Source organism: Lissotriton vulgaris, chromosome 9 (assembly GCF_964263255.1).
Source record: "Lissotriton vulgaris chromosome 9, aLisVul1.2, whole genome shotgun sequence".
In the NCBI taxonomy this organism is placed as follows: Eukaryota; Metazoa; Chordata; class Amphibia; order Caudata; family Salamandridae; genus Lissotriton; species Lissotriton vulgaris.
The window spans coordinates 230,769,237-230,788,330 of NC_141697.1; the positions used below are offsets into that span (position 1 = coordinate 230,769,237).

At 43.3% G+C, this 19,094-nt stretch overlaps 1 protein-coding gene and 1 pseudogene across 1 annotated transcript; both read left to right on the forward strand.

The window, feature by feature from the left end:
• Positions 1–4,050: 4,050 nt before the first annotated feature.
• Positions 4,051–5,724, forward strand: LOC147689870 (E3 SUMO-protein ligase KIAA1586-like). Its single transcript, XM_086936604.1, has one exon. It carries the CDS (start codon positions 4,051–4,053, stop codon positions 5,722–5,724), a length of 1,674 nt encoding a protein of 557 aa, XP_086792730.1.
• A 4,373-nt stretch (positions 5,725–10,097) lies between these two features.
• LOC147689871 (uncharacterized) overlaps positions 10,098–19,094 on the forward strand; it is a 36,114-nt pseudogene continuing 27,117 nt past the window's right edge.

Genomic DNA, 19,094 nt, shown 5'->3' on the forward strand with positions numbered 1-19,094 from the left:
TGGACATCAGAAACTGAGCACTATGGACTGAAAACCCTCCAGCCTGAGATGAAGGGGTTGCTCCAGAATTTCTCTCCCTCGACCCTCCTTTTTTCTCACCTGGGGTCTCTATTTGGAACTGTAATTCTTCAAGTAGTGGTGCAAGGGAGTGTTTGGTTGACATCAGCTCTCATCTTAACATTGGATCCCTAGAGGTCATTTATATCCTTTCTAGAGTTTCATATTGCAGAGCCCAGAACTCAAATGGATCCTAATAAGGTCTCTGCTCTAAGTTAGTGCCTTTGCACGAAAAACATACAGAACATTAGAAGATTTGGGGGATTTACCTATTGTTATTGACAGTTTATACAAAACTTTTCTGAGACTGGCTTATCACTAACCAGCTGATTAAAAAGGAAATCCTGTTCCAGTGGAGCTAGAACAGAAACAGCTTTTGAAACAAGAAGGTGTTTCACCCCACGTATTACAACAAACTGATTATAATCAACGATCTGTATTGGAAATTGACGTTTAAGGTATAGGTGCACGTTTGTTACAAAGAAGTATACAGACAGGATATCCTAATCTAGGAGGCATATTACTAAAGAACTTTGTTTGAGACAAAATGCAATTATACAAACTGTAGAAGAGAACTGTTGGCTACTGCAGAAACGTATAATCAATCGAATAATTAATTGAAGGGGTCTTTACATATAGTTGGACAGATCAAGAGAATCTGGTTCAATAATGCCTATACAAATTTACTACTAGAAGGCATGCCCGATGCACTCTGTTTTGTTCATACTTTTCCTATTAGATACAGTTTCATCCTGGCAAAAACACATGAAAGCAGATGTTTTGTATAATTAAATGGAATCTAATCAAGTTATTCCATCTTGTCCTTTGATTCAAGTGACTCAGAGTTTATTAAAAGTTGAAGATGATAGATTCCTACAAGAAGTTAAAAGGCAGCAAGAACGTTAGATCAAGTTCAGTAGATAGAGCGGGTTCCAGTAAATAGATGTATGATTGCCAACTTGTTGTATCATAGAGGAAAACGGTATATTCCTGAGTCGGATTTACGACAACGCCTCATGGAATGGGGACATAATAAGACTGGTGTATCACAACATCCAGGAATATGTCCAATACAAGAATTACTGGCATGCACATTATGGTGGCCTAATTTACAATAGAGTGTTTTTCAATATGTATATTCAGGTCTCATCTTTGTGTTAATATGGAAAAAGTCAATGTCAATGTGAATAACAATACATTCAAGTAAAAAAACGAAATTGGACCTTTATTGACTAATTCGCCCTTTATGAACTCCACATAAACCCTGACACAGAAATTTGTAGTCATGCCTGGTACCAAGGCCTGAGGCCACTGATTGACAGGTCACAGGTGGGGTAGCACGTAGCCAGCAGACAAACTCACTAACAGGAAATCCCAGATTAATCCCACGGATAGGCGCAGCAACACCACAATGGTCCAGGGAGATTGGACCCAATAAACCACACATGGCCATAGGGATGCACATGTTCCCAAAACACCATAAAATCAGATGCCACATAAAGTTAGGAATACTTAGCCAATCAGGACACAGCATACACAGTACATAGAGTGATCATGCGCACCCCATGCCGGACATCTGGACACGTTATCTACTGCCCTCATTGTGTCCACGCAAGGTCAGGTCCCACCTGGATTCCGCATATAATAAATTACTTTATGACCCCAAAGACAGCAGTCCGCATTCCTGTCCAAAAAAGGATTGGCAGAATCACTTTAAAGCATCCAATGAACTGTATAAAAGTCTATGTTAGACCTATTGCAAATTTAGACACTCCACAGACCCTATGTCTGTGACTATGCTCTGGGCCCAGGGCTTTAAGTGGGCCGGGTCTGTCCGGGTCTGAGCACCGGCAGTTTTTTTTTGGGGCCCAGGAAACGGGTCTCTATCGGGCTCTATTTTCCCGGCTGGCAAAGGTAGTCCGTTCTTTATTTTTTTTTTTTCAGACCCGTTTCGAGGGCCCCAAAAAAAACTGCCGGTGCTCAGACTCTGCCTCTGCCCACTTAAAGCCCTGGCGGTTGCTGCTCATGTAGGAAACCTGTCTGTGACATTTTGCACTACTGCAGTGAGAGCTCAGTTTCCTCACTCAGTAGTAGTCACGGCATGACGTCCACGGCACGACGGCATGACGTCATGCCAGGTGAGCTTTGTTGGAGGAAGGGAAATCCTTTAAGAGAGCCATTTTCTCTCAGGATTTCCCTTCTCTCCTCTCTTTCCAGCGCAGAAGCAACGTCGTGGTGGTGCCAGCGTGGGACTTTTACCATCTCAGGGCAGGAGCAACGTCGTGTCAGCGCGGGACTTTTACCATCGCAGGGCAGGAGCAACGTCGTGGTGGTGCCAGCGCGGGACTTTTACCATCGCAGCAGCAAATGTGGATGATGAAAAACTGAAGAGGCAGAGGCCCCCAGGCAGCCTGCTCCAGCACAACCTACCCGACCTTCACTTGATGAATTGGCGCCATGTTTAGAATTGGAGAGGTCGGGGAAATTGGTTTCAGCATTTTTCACCTGTGGAGCCCCATCCTTGATCGGTAAGTGCAGTGGGTTATCCCCACAGTTTGATTGTAATCGTTTTTTTGTTTCAGCTTGCATAACGTGTATATTCTAGTCACAAACTTGCATCTTTGTTTTTTATGCGTGTTTTGTTATTGACAGACAAGTGCCTCCTGGCAAGGGATTGTACTCTGCAACAAATTGTTTTGTCACTTTTAGTTACTTGATGCTTATCTTCGACTCTGAGATGTATATTATCCAAAGGGTACGTCGAAAAACTGTACAGTTTTAGTTGGGAGAAAGTCACGGGGGTGGGGCGATTAAAGGGACTGTACAGGTGGTTGGGGCCTGCATCTGGGCTGGAGAGGTGGAGATGGCCGGTGTCTGTGCTGGAGAGGTGGGGATGGGCGGTGTCTGTGCTGGAGAGGTGGGGATGGCCGGTGTCTGTGCTGGAGAGGTGGTGAGGGCCTGTGTCTGTGCTGGAGGTGTGGGGAGGGCCTGCGTCTGTGCTGGAGGGGTGGTGGGGGCCTGCGTCTGTGCTGGAGGGGTGGTGGGGGCCTGAATCTGTGCTGTAGAGGTGGTGAGGGCCTGGATATGTATAGGAGAGGGGAGGGGGGCCTGTGTCTGTGCTGGCGGGGTGGTGAGGGCCTGTGTCTGTAGTGGAGAGGTGGTGAGGGCCTGTATCTGTGCTGTAGAGGTGGTGAGGGCCTGTATCTGTGCTGTATCGATGGCGTGGGCCGGTATCTGTGCTGGAGAGGTGGCGAGGGCCTGTGTCTGTGCTGGAGGGGTGGGGAGGGCCTGTATCCGTGCTGTAGAGGTGGTGAGGGCCTGTATCTGTGCTGTAGAGGTGGCGAGGGCCTGTATCTGTGCTGGAGAGGTGGCGAGGGCCTGTATCTGTGCTGGAGAGGTGGGGAGGGCCTGTGTCTGTGCTGTAGAGGTGGTGAGGGCCTGTATCTGTGCTGGAGAGGTGGCGAGGACCTATGTCTGTGCTGGAGGAGTTGGGAGGGCTTGCATCTGTACTGGAGAACTAAGTAATGTTTTGATTTGTTACCTTTGCCTCAAATTGTAAAGCGCTCTGGTATCCTTCGGGATCAAGTTTGTGCTATTTAAAACTTTATAAATTAATTTTTTTTTAAATCCTGTGAGCAGCAGTTCACCCTAACAGGGCCATATATCCTGCTCAGTTTATCAAGAGGGCAGCTCCCAGGCAGTTGGAGAGCTGAAGGTCATGCGCATCCATCATTGTTATTTTGCTGAGAGGGCACAGATAGCAGTCGGATTGCCCTGTAGTTTTTCGAATTTGATGTCCTCTCTGAGCCATGTCTGGCAGTAAAAGGGGGTTTTAGCATTGTACAAACTTCAGCAAAACTCAGAACTTAGATCAAGGTTTATGTTGAGCCAGAGATCCCCTGTATATTTCCCAAAGATTTCTTAATGCTTACATTTAATGGCGCACAGAAAAATACATTGGTGGTTGCAGTACACAAATGTAATGCAAAACATATGGAGACCACATGCAGGGTATTTGACACTGCCTACTACTTGGCAAAAAAAGATCGCCCTTTCACTGACCACCCTGATCTAATTCTCCTTCAGGCAAAGAATGGCAGCGCAATGGGACGTGTTTTGCACAGCAATGTGACTGCAACGGAAATAATAAAACACATTGCAGTGGAAATGCAACAAAGATTGGTCTGTTATATCAGACAACACAAACCAAAAATCACAGTATTAATTGATGAGAGCACTTCTATTAGCAATGCTTCTACCTTGATCATCTACCTCCGTGGCCTTTTTGGAAATAAAGGTACCCCAGTGACCATCTATTTCGGCCTACTGGAGCTGGCAGAAACTAATGCTATTGGCATAAAGAACGCTCTCCTAAGCTACTTTGAAAAAGTTGGACTCACAAAAAGTCTGCTTCATGATATCTTGATTGCGGTATGTACTGATGGAGCAGCAGTCATGTTTGGTAAAAAAGGAGGAGAAGTAGCATTGTTGAAATCAGAATTTCCAAATCTTGTACTGACATGGCACTGTTTGGCTCACAGACTAGAACTTGCTGTGGCAGATACAGTTGATGAGGTTGCAGGGGTCAATCACTTCAAGATTTTCATGGACTCATTGTATGCCACATACAGCATGTCACCAAAAAACCAGAGAGAGCTAAATCAGGCCGCCAGCGAGCTATGTGTACAGCTTCAGAAGATAGGGAAAATGCTTGATACTAGATGGGTAGCATCCAGTTACAGATCTGTGAAAGCTGTTTGGAACTGCTTCCCTGCCTTGTGCAAACATTTTGAGAATGCTTCTAAAGACCCATCCAGACCCATAAGAGACCGGAGTAAGTATGAAGGTCTCTTGAAGAAGCTTACATCATATTCTTTTATCAGAGATTTGGGGGTAATGTGTGATGCACTTCAAGAGCTCAAAGACTTATCACTCTCCTTACAGAGGAGGGATATTACAATTGTTAATGCCCACAGACTTTTGGTTAGTCAAGTACGCATATTTATAGCAATGAAGGACTCCCCAGGGGAGTTTGCTTCTGTGGCTCAGAGAGCAGTGGACGAGGGAAAATTCAAGAATGTTCCTCTTTCCCATGGTAGATGTAACTCTGTTTCCCTTAATCAAAATCAATTTTATCAAAGTCTGTCTGTAAATATAAATAAACGATGTGCCCCGGATTCTGAGAAAGAACTTATAGCCAGCTTCAGTGTGCTAGATGCAGGCAACTTGCCTTCTGGTGATGAATGCATTCTTTATGGGGAAACAGATATCCAGAAACTGTGTTCAGAGTTTCAGCTGCCAGCAAGAGATACTATACAAGCTTTTAGACTTTTCAAAGATTTTGGTGGAAAGAAAACCCCAGAAGCATTAAAAAAGTTAGTAGTTTGCATGGAAACCCTGCCAGCAAGTAATGCGGATTGCGAGAGAGGTTTCAGCGCAATGAACTTAATTGCTTGTCCAACAAGGGCCTCTCTTCTTGTAGAGACCATTTCTTCATGCCTATGGGTAAAACTCAATGGTCCTCCATTTGAAACATTTGACGCAAAGCTGTATGTAAAGAGTTGGCTTGCAAAAGGTAGAAGGTCCGCTGAAGAAAATTGTTGTGAGAAACCCCAGCTAAATAAACACACTGAATATCTTCAAGGGTTTTGGGGAATCCTGCAATAGATTTCTAAGTAATATAAATAATTTGTACATGTTTTTTTAAAGTGTTTGGAATTTTTATGGCTTATACTTAATAAATATACTTTTTTGCCTATTTTATTATCCTTTGCTGGATGCGACTTCATGATTTACTTAAGCACACAATGCTTGTTATCTTGATTTAGACCACGCCCCTACTCGGATAGATCACACCCCTACTCAGATAGACCACACCCCTTTAAGAGATTAGCCATGCCCCTTTTAGAGCACCCCCAGTTTTTTTTCCCACTTAAAGCCCTGTCTGGGCCACATTGTTTAATAAAATGAACTGTTCCTGTTTTGCCAAATGCCTCTTGTCTGGCGTTTCTTCAAGGTATTTCATGTTCAAGCAATATTTTCATGAGCTGTGTTAGACCGTCTATCTCTGGCTGGATTAGTGCAGTCTGAATTTAGCCGTTGATCAATGTCTTAGATGCCTTTTAATGAACCATCAGCAAAATTGGGTGCATTTGATATTTTTACAGAATTTCCAGACAGTAACCCCCTTCGTGGTTCAATTTGACATTTCCTTTTCTTCTGTACCTGTGGTACATATCCTATGATCTAATCTCTCTCCTTCACCTATACACAAAATTCCATCTGCCAATATCCCACTTAAAAAACTTCAGTCTTTTTATTGATATACAGAACAACATCATGTTATGGTCGAACTGAAATATAAGAAAGACATTTGCACACAGACACAAGAGAGCACCTCCCTCAAACAACAAGAGGAATTTGATTTGGTTGTCTTTCCAAGTATCTTTTCCATCACAAGTTTCTCCCCAATTAGTAGGTCCCTTTAAGATGTTTCATTTAGTACAGATACGTTACAAATGTCACAGTTTTAGACAATACCTTCAGTGGTTCCCTCTAAGTAGCGAACGTCGGACCAAAGCAGATTTGTGACACCCTTAGCTTGTTGAATGGCATTTTCGTCTACTTTGTGTCTGTACTCAGTTTTCACCCCACACTTTATTTGTTTCCTCTTTGAAGCATCAAATGGCCTGTCCCTCCTGACACTCTTATTATTTCTATTTTATATATGCAGGCAATGTAGTGGTGTACAATTTCTACTCCCACTAGCCCACTATTTTTAGGCCATTCATACCTGTACATGTGTCAGAAACTATCAAGGTACACACAAGAAACAAAAATAAAATCGTCACAATACCATCACCCACCAAAACTTTAGGTGGAAAAAATGTGGGAAAAAGAGTGAGCCCCTCACGGAAGAACCGCCAATGGGGTTTTCTGGCTAACAATTCCCAGTATACCCATTTATCATCATCGGTGACTCACTCTTATAATAGTGGAAAGGAAAGACAAACACAAGAAAAAGACCAACAACATAAAACAGTGCTTTTTCTTAACATCAGCCACACAATCTGCTGAATGTTTTTCCCGTAGCAAGTCAGCTTGAACCCTTGCTGTTTAAGTGTGCACATACACCAACCCCTAGTGAGAAATGAAAAACGTGAATCTCACACAATTAAAATTGAAGAATTCACTGACCACTCCTGGTTTATTCCTGGCTGCGAGTTCTTCAAATTAAAACGACTCACACCAAGTAACATCTTGTGTGAATCATTGTCGCCAAAATGTTTCGTTGCTATTAGTTTGTGCAACTTCTTCAGGGCAAACAGGGGTTAACCACTTTGCTTTCCACTTGCTTGTAAACCACACCTGTGATGGTAAAAGACGAATTACAAAATAAAATGAGCCAAGGGTTCAAGACCCTTACATACCATGTAGATGGATCAAGGTATAGTACACTGAGGTGGCACTCGAGTCAACGGTAGCATAATTACCTGGGGTTAGCGTCTCTCACGCATACCTGCCACCCCACTTGCTTAGTACATCCGTGTCCGGAAGGATCACGTGTCCCACTGAAGACCCGCTATCGTCGGGAGTTCTATGCATAAATACAAACATACAAACAGGAATCAGTCCAGCCATTGCCATATCATATTCGGCTGTACACCCTGGCATAATTATCAATACCTCTAGCGAGCATAGACAGAGGATTCATTGCCATTTCAACTCGGCTGTACACTGTCATGATTATCAGTGTTTCATCTAACTCGCATAAGAAGAGGATGCAATCGGCGCCTGTACTTCGGAAGGCACCCGCTTTAACACACAGTCCTCGCCTTGCCGATTATTTATCAAAACTCCTGTCCCGGTGAAAATACAGACTAATTAAGCTTACCGCATACAGGCGAGCCTCTTACCCACGACCGGTCACCGTCAACTCGTCAACTCAGCCGCTTTCAGCCCGGAACTCCACCGATAAAAATAAACAAACGTGGAGTTACGTTCAAAAGCGTCTCGTGTCACATGACACAAGTGTGTATCCTGTGGCGGCCATCTTGGAACGGACCCCAAAGTAACCTAGTTAGATAGGCAGGCAAGTCTTGATATAATATAATTTAAAGCCCTCCAGTCTACAGGTGACAATGCGTGGTTGATAATGTTGGAAATCATCCAAACTGCACCCAGTGGCTAGTTATCAAGTCCACAGTGTATACAAGTCAGCAAGTTATTGACAGACCCAACAGCATGTGGCAGACATATTGGCACAGGGTAAAGGCACTCATCAGTACAGATCGTAATATATGGCACAGTTCAAGTAAGTAAGCCCTGAGTGTAGCGAACCCGCCTATTATAATCATTGTTTACTGATTTTATTCCATTCGATCAAATCGTTTAGCCCATCATGATCAACCTGTTCCTGGTAGATCCAGTGTGCCTCTTTCCTGGCTAGAATGCTTTCGGCATTGTGACTCTCACACATTACTCTCTCTAGTACAACCCACTCCAGATCCTTGGGATCATGTCCCATCTCATCAAAGTGTTGCACCAATCGCGTAGTCAATTTTTTTGCTCGTAGAGTGCTGAGATGTTCTTGAATACGAACTTTCACCTTTCTTGAAGTGAGTCCAATATAGTGGAGGCCACATTTACAGGTTAATCTGTAGATTACATTTACTGTATTGCAATTGCTAAACCTGGTAAGATGCCAGATTCTACCATCTCTCAGAGTGACTGCCTTAGTGGTTTTTGTCAGACTACATACTGAGCAGTTAGTGCAGGGGCGGTGACCCATCGGTAGCCTGTTCGTATATGGGGTATTCAGGGTCCGAGAGTGGACCAGTTTGTCCTTCAGATTAGTGGCTCTTTTGAAGGCAAATCGTGGAGGTGGCATCTTTCCATCACTGCTAGCAAGAATCGACCAGTGTTTCCTCACAATTTGTCTCAGTTTAGTAGATAAGGGATCGTAGGTCGTAACCACTGGTATACATTCCTGTTTAGTTCTCACGTGTCTCTCCAGGAGTGCCTCCCGAGGCGTATTCAATGCACGTTTGCGGGCTTGCTTCACAACCTTCCTGGGATGGGACCTGGCAGACAATTTCTCAACCAATTCTTCGGACTGGGCCATAAATGCCTCAGTAGTGGAGCAATTGCGCCAATAGCGCAAGAATTGACCCACAGGGAGATTGTCTCGTAAGGCTCGAGGATGGAAAGATGTATAGTGGAGTAGTGAATTCTTATCAGTTGTTTTGTGGTGTACAGTTGTGACCAATTTTTGGTCAACTGCCAAGATGTCAACATCTAGGTAAACTGCTGTGGTTCTGTTGATCGACCAAGTGAACTTCAAGCTATCGTCCATCTGGTTTACCCATGTTAGGAAGTCCACAAGAAGGTCCTCTGTACCTGTCCAGATACAGAGGACGTCGTCAATATACCTCCTCCAAAGGGAGATATGGTTCCTGAAGGGGTTATTAACCCAATGGAGGACCACATTCTCCTCAAACTGGCCCACATAAATGCAGGCCAGACTTGGGGCAAATGTGGCCCCCATAGATGTACCAGACACCTGCAGGTCTAATTGGTTCTTATATTCAAAAATATTTTTGGTCAATGCAAGCTCAATGCATTGCATGGCAAAAGTCACAGGTGTATCGTAGAACCACTCCAATGATCCCAGGGCCTGTGCTGCTGCCACCAGCGTGGCGTCCTGGGGGATGCTGGTATAAAGTGACTCGATGTCAATAGTCACTAGTAGTTGCAGATCGGGATCAAATTGCACTCCCTTTAGGATATTCAAAATATCCGTTGTATCCTGGACATAGGACTCCTGAGTGATGACTGCCTCACGTAAAAAGAAATCCGCGAATTGGGATAGGGGCTCTAGCACCGATTGGATGCCCGAAACTATCGGGCGTCCTGGAGGTGGTCGTTGGGGTTTGTGGATCTTCGGCAAGATGTAAAAAGCCGGAATGAGTGACTTTTTGTTGATAATAAAGTCCGCCTCTTTTGATGTTATCCACTTCTTTTCTAAAGCACCTGCCACCATGTTGGTAATCATCTCAAGTAAGTCAGGCATCGGATCCTTAGCCAGAGGGTGATAATTGGTGCGTACACTGAGTAACCTCAACACCTCGGCCTCGTAGTCAAGTGTGTTTAACACCACGATCGCACCCCCCTTAAACGGTGATGGATCAAGCCCTGATCTTTGGACTGGGTAAGAGTGGTCTGCTTAATTCAGACACTCTGTTCATCACCACCCCCTTTTCTGAATCATTTTTGTCCACCATAAGCGTGGAAGGGTATACTCAGATGTGAGTCCCTAGCTCATTGCACCAGCAGGATTCAAGCAAGCCGGGCCGAAGACGGCTGAAATGCCAGAAACCGGTCCCCGGTAGCTTGTTTCCTTCCCAGTATAAGAATTGGCTTGGTAGTTTGGTCTGCCCTGTTCCCATGATGCACTGGGCCAGGGTCGGACTAATTTGCATATAGCCAAGTTCTGAGCTGGGATGGTGCAGTGAGCTAAAAAACGGTGATGGATCAAGCCCTGATCTTTGGACTGGGTAAGAGTGGTCTGCTTAATTCAGACACTCTGTTCATCACCACCCCCTTTTCTGAATCATTTTTGTCCACCATAAGCGTGGAAGGGTATACTCAGAGGTGAGTCCCTAGCTCATTGCACCATCAGGATTCAAGCAAGCCGGTCCGAAGACGGCTGAAATGTCAGAAACCGGTCCCCGGTAGCTTGTTTCCTTCCCAGTATAAGAATTGGCTTGGTAGTTTGGTCTGCCCTGTTCCCATGATGCACTGGGCCAGGGTCGGACTAATTTGCATATAGCCAAGTTCTGAGCTGGGATGGTGCAGTGAGCTAAAAAACGGTGATGGATCAAGCCCTGATCTTTGGACTGGGTAAGAGTGGTCTGCTTAATTCAGACACTCTGTTCATCACCACCCTCTTTGCTGAATCATTTTTGTCCACCATAAGCGTGGAAGGGTATACTCAGATGTGAGTCCCTAGCTCATTGCACCATCAGGATTCAAGCAAGCCGGGCCGAAGACGGCTGAAATGCCAGAAACCGGTCCCCGGTAGCTTGTTTCCTTCTCAGTATAAGAATTGGCTTGGTAGTTTGGTCTGCCCTGTTCCCATGATGCACTGGGCCAGGGTCGGACTAATTTGCATATAGCCAAGTTCTGAGCTGGGATGGTGCAGTGAGCTAAAAAACGGTGATGGATCAAGCCCTGATCTTTGGACTGGGTAAGAGTGGTCTGCTTAATTCAGACACTCTGTTCATCACCACCCCCTTTTCTGAATCATTTTTGTCCACCATAAGCGTGGAAGGGTATACTCAGATGTGAGTCCCTAGCTCATTGCACCATCAGGATTCAAGCAAGCCGGGCCGAAGACGGCTGAAAGGCCAGAAACCGGTCCCCGGTAGCTTGTTTCCTTCCCAGTATAAGAATTGGCTTGGTAGTTTGGTCTGCCCTATTCCCATGATGCACTGGGCCAGGGTCGGACTAATTTGCATATAGCCAAGTTCTGAGCTGGGATGGTGCAGTGAGCTAAAAAACGGTGATGGATCAAGCCCTGATCTTTGGACTGGGTAAGAGTGGTCTGCTTAATTCAGACACTCTGTTCATCACCACCCCCTTTTCTGAATCATTTTTGTCCACCATAAGCGTGGAAGGGTATACACAGATGTGAGTCCCTAGCTCATTGCACCATCAGGATTCAAGCAAGCCGGGCCGAAGACGGCTGAAATGCCAGAAACAGGTCCCCGGTAGCTTGTTTCCTTCCCAGTATAAGAATTGGCTTGGTAGTTTGGTCTGCCCTGTTCCCATGATGCACTGGGCCAGGGTCAGACTAATTTGCATATAGCCAAGTTCTGAGCTGGGATGGTGCAGTGAGCTAAAAAACGGTGATGGATCAAGCCCCGATCTTTGGACTGGGTAAGAGTGGTCTGCTTAATTCAGACACTCTGTTCATCACCACCCCCTTTTCTGAATCTTTTTTGTCCACCATAAGCGTGGAAGGGTATACTCAGATGTGAGTCCCTAGCTCATTGCACCATCAGGATTCAAGCAAGCCGGGTCGAAGACGGCTGAAATGCCAGAAACCGGTCCCCGGTGGCTTGTTTCCTTCCCAGTATAAGAATTGGCTTGGTAGTTTGGTCTGCCCTGTTCCCATGATGCACTGGGCCAGGGTCAGACTAATTTGCATATAGCCAAGTTCTGAGCTGGGATGGTGCAGTGAGCTAAAAAACGGTGATGGATCAAGCCCTGATCTTTGGACTGGGTAAGAGTGGTCTGCTTAATTCAGACACTCTGTTCATCACCACCCCCTTTTCTGAATCATTTTTGTCCACCATAAGCGTGGAAGGGTATACTCAGATGTGAGTCCCTAGCTCATTGCACCATCAGGATTCAAGCAAGCCGGGCCGAAGACGGCTGAAATGCCAGAAACCGGTCCCCGGTAGCTTGTTTCCTTCCCAGTATAAGAATTGGCTTGGTAGTTTGGTCTGCCCTGTTCCCATGATGCACTGGGCCAGGGTCAGACTAATTTGCATATAGCCAAGTTCTGAGCTGGGATGGTGCAGTGAGCTAAAAAACGGTGATGGATCAAGCCCTGATCTTTGGACTGGGTAAGAGTGGTCTGCTTAATTCAGACACTCTGTTCATCACCACCCCCTTTTCTGAATCATTGTATACACTGTGGACTTGATAACTAGCCACTGGGTGCAGTTTGGATGATTTCCAACATTATCAACCACGCATTGTCACCTGTAGACTGGAGGGCTTTAAATGATATTATATCAAGACTTGCCCGCCTATCTAACTAGGTTACTTTGGGGTCCGTTCCAAGATGGCCGCCACAGGATACACACTCGTGTCATGTGACACGAGACGCTTTTGCACATAACTCCACGTTTGTTTATTTTTATCGGTGGAGTTCCGGGCTGAACGCGGCTGAGTTGACGAGTTGACGGTGACCGGTCGTGGGTATGAGGCTCGCCTGTATGCGGTAAGCGTAATTAGTCGGTATTTTCACCGGGGCAGGAGTTTTGATAAATAATCGGCAAGGCGAGGACTGTGTGTTAAAGCGGGTGCCTTCCGAAGTACAGGCGCGGATTGCATCCTCTTCTTATGCGAGTTAGATGAAACACTGATAATCATGACAGTGTACAGCCGAGTTTGAAATGGCAATGAATCCTCTGTCTATGCTCGCTAGAGGTATTGATAATTATGCCAGGGTGTACAGCCGAATATGATATGGCAATGGCTGGACTGATTCCTGTTTGTATGTTTGTATTTATGCATAGAACTCCCGACGATAGCGGGTCTTCAGTGGGACACGTGATCCTTCCGGACACGGATGTACTAAGCAAGTGGGGTGGCAGGTATGCGTGAGAGACGCTAACCAGAGGTAATTATGCTACAGTTGTCTCGAGTGCCACCTCAGTGTACTATACCTTGATCCATCTACATGGTATGTAAGGGTCTTGAACCCTTGGCTCATTTTATTTTGTAATTCGTCTTTTACCATCACAGGTGTGGTTTACAAGCGAGTGGAAAGCAAAGTGGTTAACCCCTGTTTGCCCTGAAGAAGTTGCGCAAACTAATAGCAACGAAACATGTTGGCGACAATGATTCACACAAGATGTTACGTGGTGTGAGTCGTTTTAATTTGAAGAACTCGCAGCCCAGAATAAACCAGGAGTGGCCAGTGAATTCTTCAATTTTAATTGTGTGAGATTCACGTTTTTCATTTCTCACTAGGGGTTGGTGTATGTGCACACTTAAACAGCAAGGGTTCAAGCTGACTTGCTACGGGAAAAACATTCAGCAGATTGTGTGGCTGATGTTAAGAAAAAGCACTGTTTTATGTTGTTGGTCTTTTTCTTGTGTTTGTCTTTCCTTTCCACTATTATAAGAGTGAGTCACCGATGATGATAAATGGATATACTGGCAATTGTTAGCCAGAAAACCCCATAGGCGGTTCTTCCTTGAGGGGCTCACTCTTTTTCCCACATTTTTTCCACCTAAAGTTTTGGTGGGTGATGGTATTGTGACGATTTTATTTTTGTTTCTTGTGTGTACCTTGATAGTTTCTGACACATGTACAGGTATGAATGGCCTAAAAATAGTGGGCTAGTGGGAGTAGAAATTGTACACCACTACATTGCCTGCATATATAAAATAGAAATAATAAGAGTGTCAGGAGGGACAGGCCATTTGGTGTTTATTACAGTTTGAGTGGGGGCGGCCTGCACCTCTGTTCCCCCTAAGACTCCAATTAATTTGATATCCTCTTTGAAGCATCCCTTTGTCAGATCTATGTTTAGCTAGTGTTTCTATGTGAATTATGTTTGCTGATTCACTATCTTGTGTTTACCTTTACTCGTGACCATGACTCGTATTTGCGTGGAACAGGATGTATTCCTTGTTGTTCTGAACCTCATCATATTCACTTCATACAAGTAGTTGGTGAGTGCTTTGCTGTTCCTTGCCAAATGCCCTTACTTTTTGCATGATTCCACCTAATATAGTATTAAAATCATATGTTTATTGTATGTATACATCACTGCCAATATCTGATGTTTCAGTCCTTTAAATCGTAGAGAGAATAACCTTGTCACATGCCCACTATTACCCATGAAACTAACTTTGACTTCTCCCCCTAATCACTGCCAAGGAGTGAATTATCATTTTTAGTATCAATATCCACTCATCCCCAATTTAATCTTGAGCTCTTTCACTGGTACAAGCGAGTAGTTTCTTGAATGGAAGTATTTGCCTCTGTATATCATGACATACCCTTTTCCTGAGACTTCAAACTTGGTACCATCCAACCCCTGTTGATATCAGAGCCCTAATCTTTCACGTCAGCACACAGGAGTATTCATATATAGGTATCCTAGCCATGCAGGTGGCGAGCTCCGAGTGCACTTTTTGTGGTACATGGGTGAGCACACTGCTTCCTGAGGCAGTCAAACCTGTCAGCTCAGACACCTGTCTGAGGCTCAACATGAATAAGCAGTTGGCACTGACTAGGGAAAAAAATGGGCTGAGGGTGGGGATAAACTCAGTAAAGATGCCCAAACATAACACTGCAACTATTAGAGCTCTAGAAGACTATGGGCCATATGTAGGTGAGGCAATACCGGTCGGTAACGGTGAAATTCGGTAAATTTCACCGTTAACGACAGGTATTTAGGGATTAGAGATGTAGGAGGCAGGTTTCAAGGATTCGGTAATTTACCGAATCGGTAATTTAAGGAATCGGTAAATTACTGAATCCTTAATTCCTATGTAGGAGGCACTCAGGTGAGTGCATTTTAACATTCAGGATTTGTTATTTACCACCAACTCTAAGTTGGTGGTAAATACCGAATACCTTAGAAAAAGCTATGTTTTGCTTTTATTTCAGTGCCATGTGGCTGACATACATGCCCTTAGGGTATGTATGTGTGCCACATGTGCACACATGCACGATTCAGGGGTGCAACAGGGTGTCAATGTGACACCCTGCCACACTTGCCTATGTTCCCCCTATTACCGATTCGGTATTTACCGAATCGGTAATAGTGAATGGCTTCCCATTCATTCCTATGGGCCTCCAGGCCCATAGGAATGAATGGGATTTACCGAATCGTAAATACCGAATCGGTAATACCGAACATGACTGATTCAGTAAAATTTACCGAATATTTACCTACATACTATTTACCGATTTTCAAATACCGAATCGGTACAATTCGGTATTTAAAAATCGGTAAATAGTAATTACCTACATATGGCCCTAAATGAAAATAGATTGTGGGTTATTTTTCTGGGAAGAGAGGGCCTTGTGCTGCTACCACCCAATTAGGCCAGGCTACGTTCGAGTGTGCTTGTAGATATGTGTGGCCTTGGCAAGCGGCCAATCAACAACATACTTTACCAGTAGAAATGGGGTGAACAATATGATGACAAATGCAATAATGCAAGACAAATATGCAATAAAACGAAGAAATCATGACTGAAGCTGTGTTAAGTATTGATCTGACATATAAAGCACTAACACAGTGAAAAATAATTCCCATTTCCTTACATAGTGCTAAAGTGATAACCTACAGCCATTAGATAATGTACTGCAACTGCAAGGGTTTCAACTTTGTAATTGAAAGGTGTGTTTCTCTCACGTACTGAATGGAAGTGTCATTATTCTTCGAAAAACAGGTTAGCTTATCATGAAGTGTTTCCTGTTCATAAAAAAATAAACATAAATGTAAAAATAAATAATCCTCAGCTATTATGAATTGTATATCATATTAGTAATTCATAGAAGACTTTACATTATTTCCTATTGAAAGGTCTGCAGTATTTAAAATGATTCCCAATTACAAATTAGAGTAAAAAGCGATCACCTGCTTCAATACCTACTATTGACATGCAGTTGAATTTATGCATGACCTACAGAGGTTCAACATATAGAGGCATAGCGGTGGTATACAGACAAGATAGTTTATCTCGATTTTAGCATGGGAGAGAAGAAGCGTAACTATTGGGTGCACTTCATAAGTAAACATTGGATCCCACAGTTAATCAAGTAGAAACGCCTTAAAATGCTGCATAATATTTCACAAGACCATGTTGAGGCATGATACCGCTAATAAAATATAAAAGGAGACAAGCAAACCATGACCAGCTTCACCCTTAATAGGACTCATCAGCCAGGTATAGCTTGGCTGCAGTGGCACTGTGAACATGAGACCACGTCTAGGCATACCCATCTCACGTAGGGCATCAAAAACAAAGTGATGGATGGAATGCTTGAATTAATATCAACCAGTGGCAATCGCTCAGGGCGCATCCCAAACCATTGTTTTTTGCCCCAATGCCACCTTGTAAAGTATACAAAAAAGTGTTTTTGGAATGCCTGAATTTTTCACATACACTGCTTATGACCTCACATATTACATCACTCATGACATGTTCTACGACACCATTGACAACATCAATGCAATATCTGAAATAAAATCATCAATGACAGCACTATGCATGGCGGGCATGAGTTATAGTTACTTTAGGGCACGACTCATGGTTACTTGAGATAACTATAACTGGTGAATTTCAGTGATTTTGTTTGTTTAAAAGTTTATTTTAACTGACATTTTTCTCCTGACTATAACAACCCTCTAACCTCCGATTTTTTCAGTGTATCCATATATATGGATTGTGTGTCACAAATGGCTTTGCCCTAAGCACGGAGATGCACTAGTCATTCAAGCTAAATTTATTGACAACAGATTAAACAAATCCAGTGAATTCACTTAATTGAAGCATTTCCTGGCACGTTTCGGCCTAACATAGCCCTTGTTCACAGTTAAGCAATTTGGCAATTTCACAACGTTATTGCAGTACCAATTAGCTCTTAAAGAAAGTCTTGCCCACAAGTGGGCCGCCCAATGAGGTCGTAAAGCATTATGGAAACAGTAGTTTTGATCAGTTCAAATCTTACCCCAGTGGGTTTGCAATGCCAATAATCCTTCATATACCCGGCATTTTCACCCTGCTTGGTGCTTTAAATTCATAGGCTGCCACTTTGTTGCAATAATTCAGTTTCCCAGTTTGAGCGCTCCGTGTTGTGGCAATAACCAGGCCACCATAATTCTTTGCGAAATCATTGGGGGACCCACTTGAGGGCAAAACTTTCTTTATAAGCTAATGGGCTATTTTAGCCCGAAACACATCAGTAAATGCTTCAATTAAATGAATTCACTGTATTTGTTTCATCCATTGTCATCAATAAATGTTGCTTGAACATGCTTGGGGCAAAACTAGTTATGCATGTATGTGTGTGTATAAGTAATATTTTTCCAATGTTTTACTTATTTTTGTCAGTATTCTGTTCTAGAATATTTTTTGATTCTATGTTTGGTAGTTTCAATTAGTGGTAGGCATAACTGGTGTAATTCTCTCTAGCATAATTACTCATAATTATGACACCAGACGCTTAGTACCTCTTAGTTCATTTTTCTTGTGCTCCTGCTGTAGGATTTTTGCCCCAAATTACTCATAATTACTCAAGATGGCACACTCGCTTTATTTCGTTAATTTAACATCACAAGAGTAATGGGCAGTTAATGAAATTACTCTGATTACTTTGGCGTAATTAAAAGTTCACCCATGCCTAGTTTCAGTGCTACTGGGGACAGAGCAGTTCATTTTCAATAGACGGGTGAGTACTGTCCTAGTCTGCACCAGGTGCACCCAATTGTGTGGTTAAGAGACTGATCTGAAGCCTCTGCTGGGTAGGTAAGGTACATAGTTTTATTAGCTAGTTGAGTCAACAGTCATGCAGCACATATTGTGCAAAATGTACAGGTTTGCAGGCTACTTTTTTTTTTTTAACTGTGAGCCAATGAAAGGCTGAGGCTTGGGGTGATGTGGCCATGACATTTTAAATATTATAAAAGGCGAGATGCATAGTTTTGAACTCTGGAGTTTTGAAGGAGGTGTGTGTATAAGTTGTTGCAGTAATCCAATCATAATAAGACCAGGTCAAGAATGATAGTAATATCATGAGCACAGTGCGGTAATGACAAAAGCCTGAAATGTTGAAAACCTTCCCTTAAACTTGCAATATACTTGATGGGGATAGAAAAAAGCCATTGCAAATAATAATGAGAGAGCATTTCGAAATGTGATGTGCATTTCTACTGTAAACAGTTTATTGCATATGCTAAACATTTAGTTATGGTGAGCTGTAATTGTATGCTCATATATGGATGTAGTCAGAATTGTAATGTGTATAATTCTGTTTAAGACTGTTTTTAATAATGTGAAAAACGAATATTTAGTAAGAACTTCCTTTTTTTTTTAAAGTGAAGCAGTAAACATTTTACTGTTATTTTCTTACAGGCCATATTATTAAGAAACATTTAGTACATATTTAGATGTTATGATATTTTATATTTATGAATGTACGATCCTTTTTTGTTAATCCCAAATTCTAAGGACTGAAAAAATCTCCAAGTAGGGCAACAAGCATAACAAAGGTATTT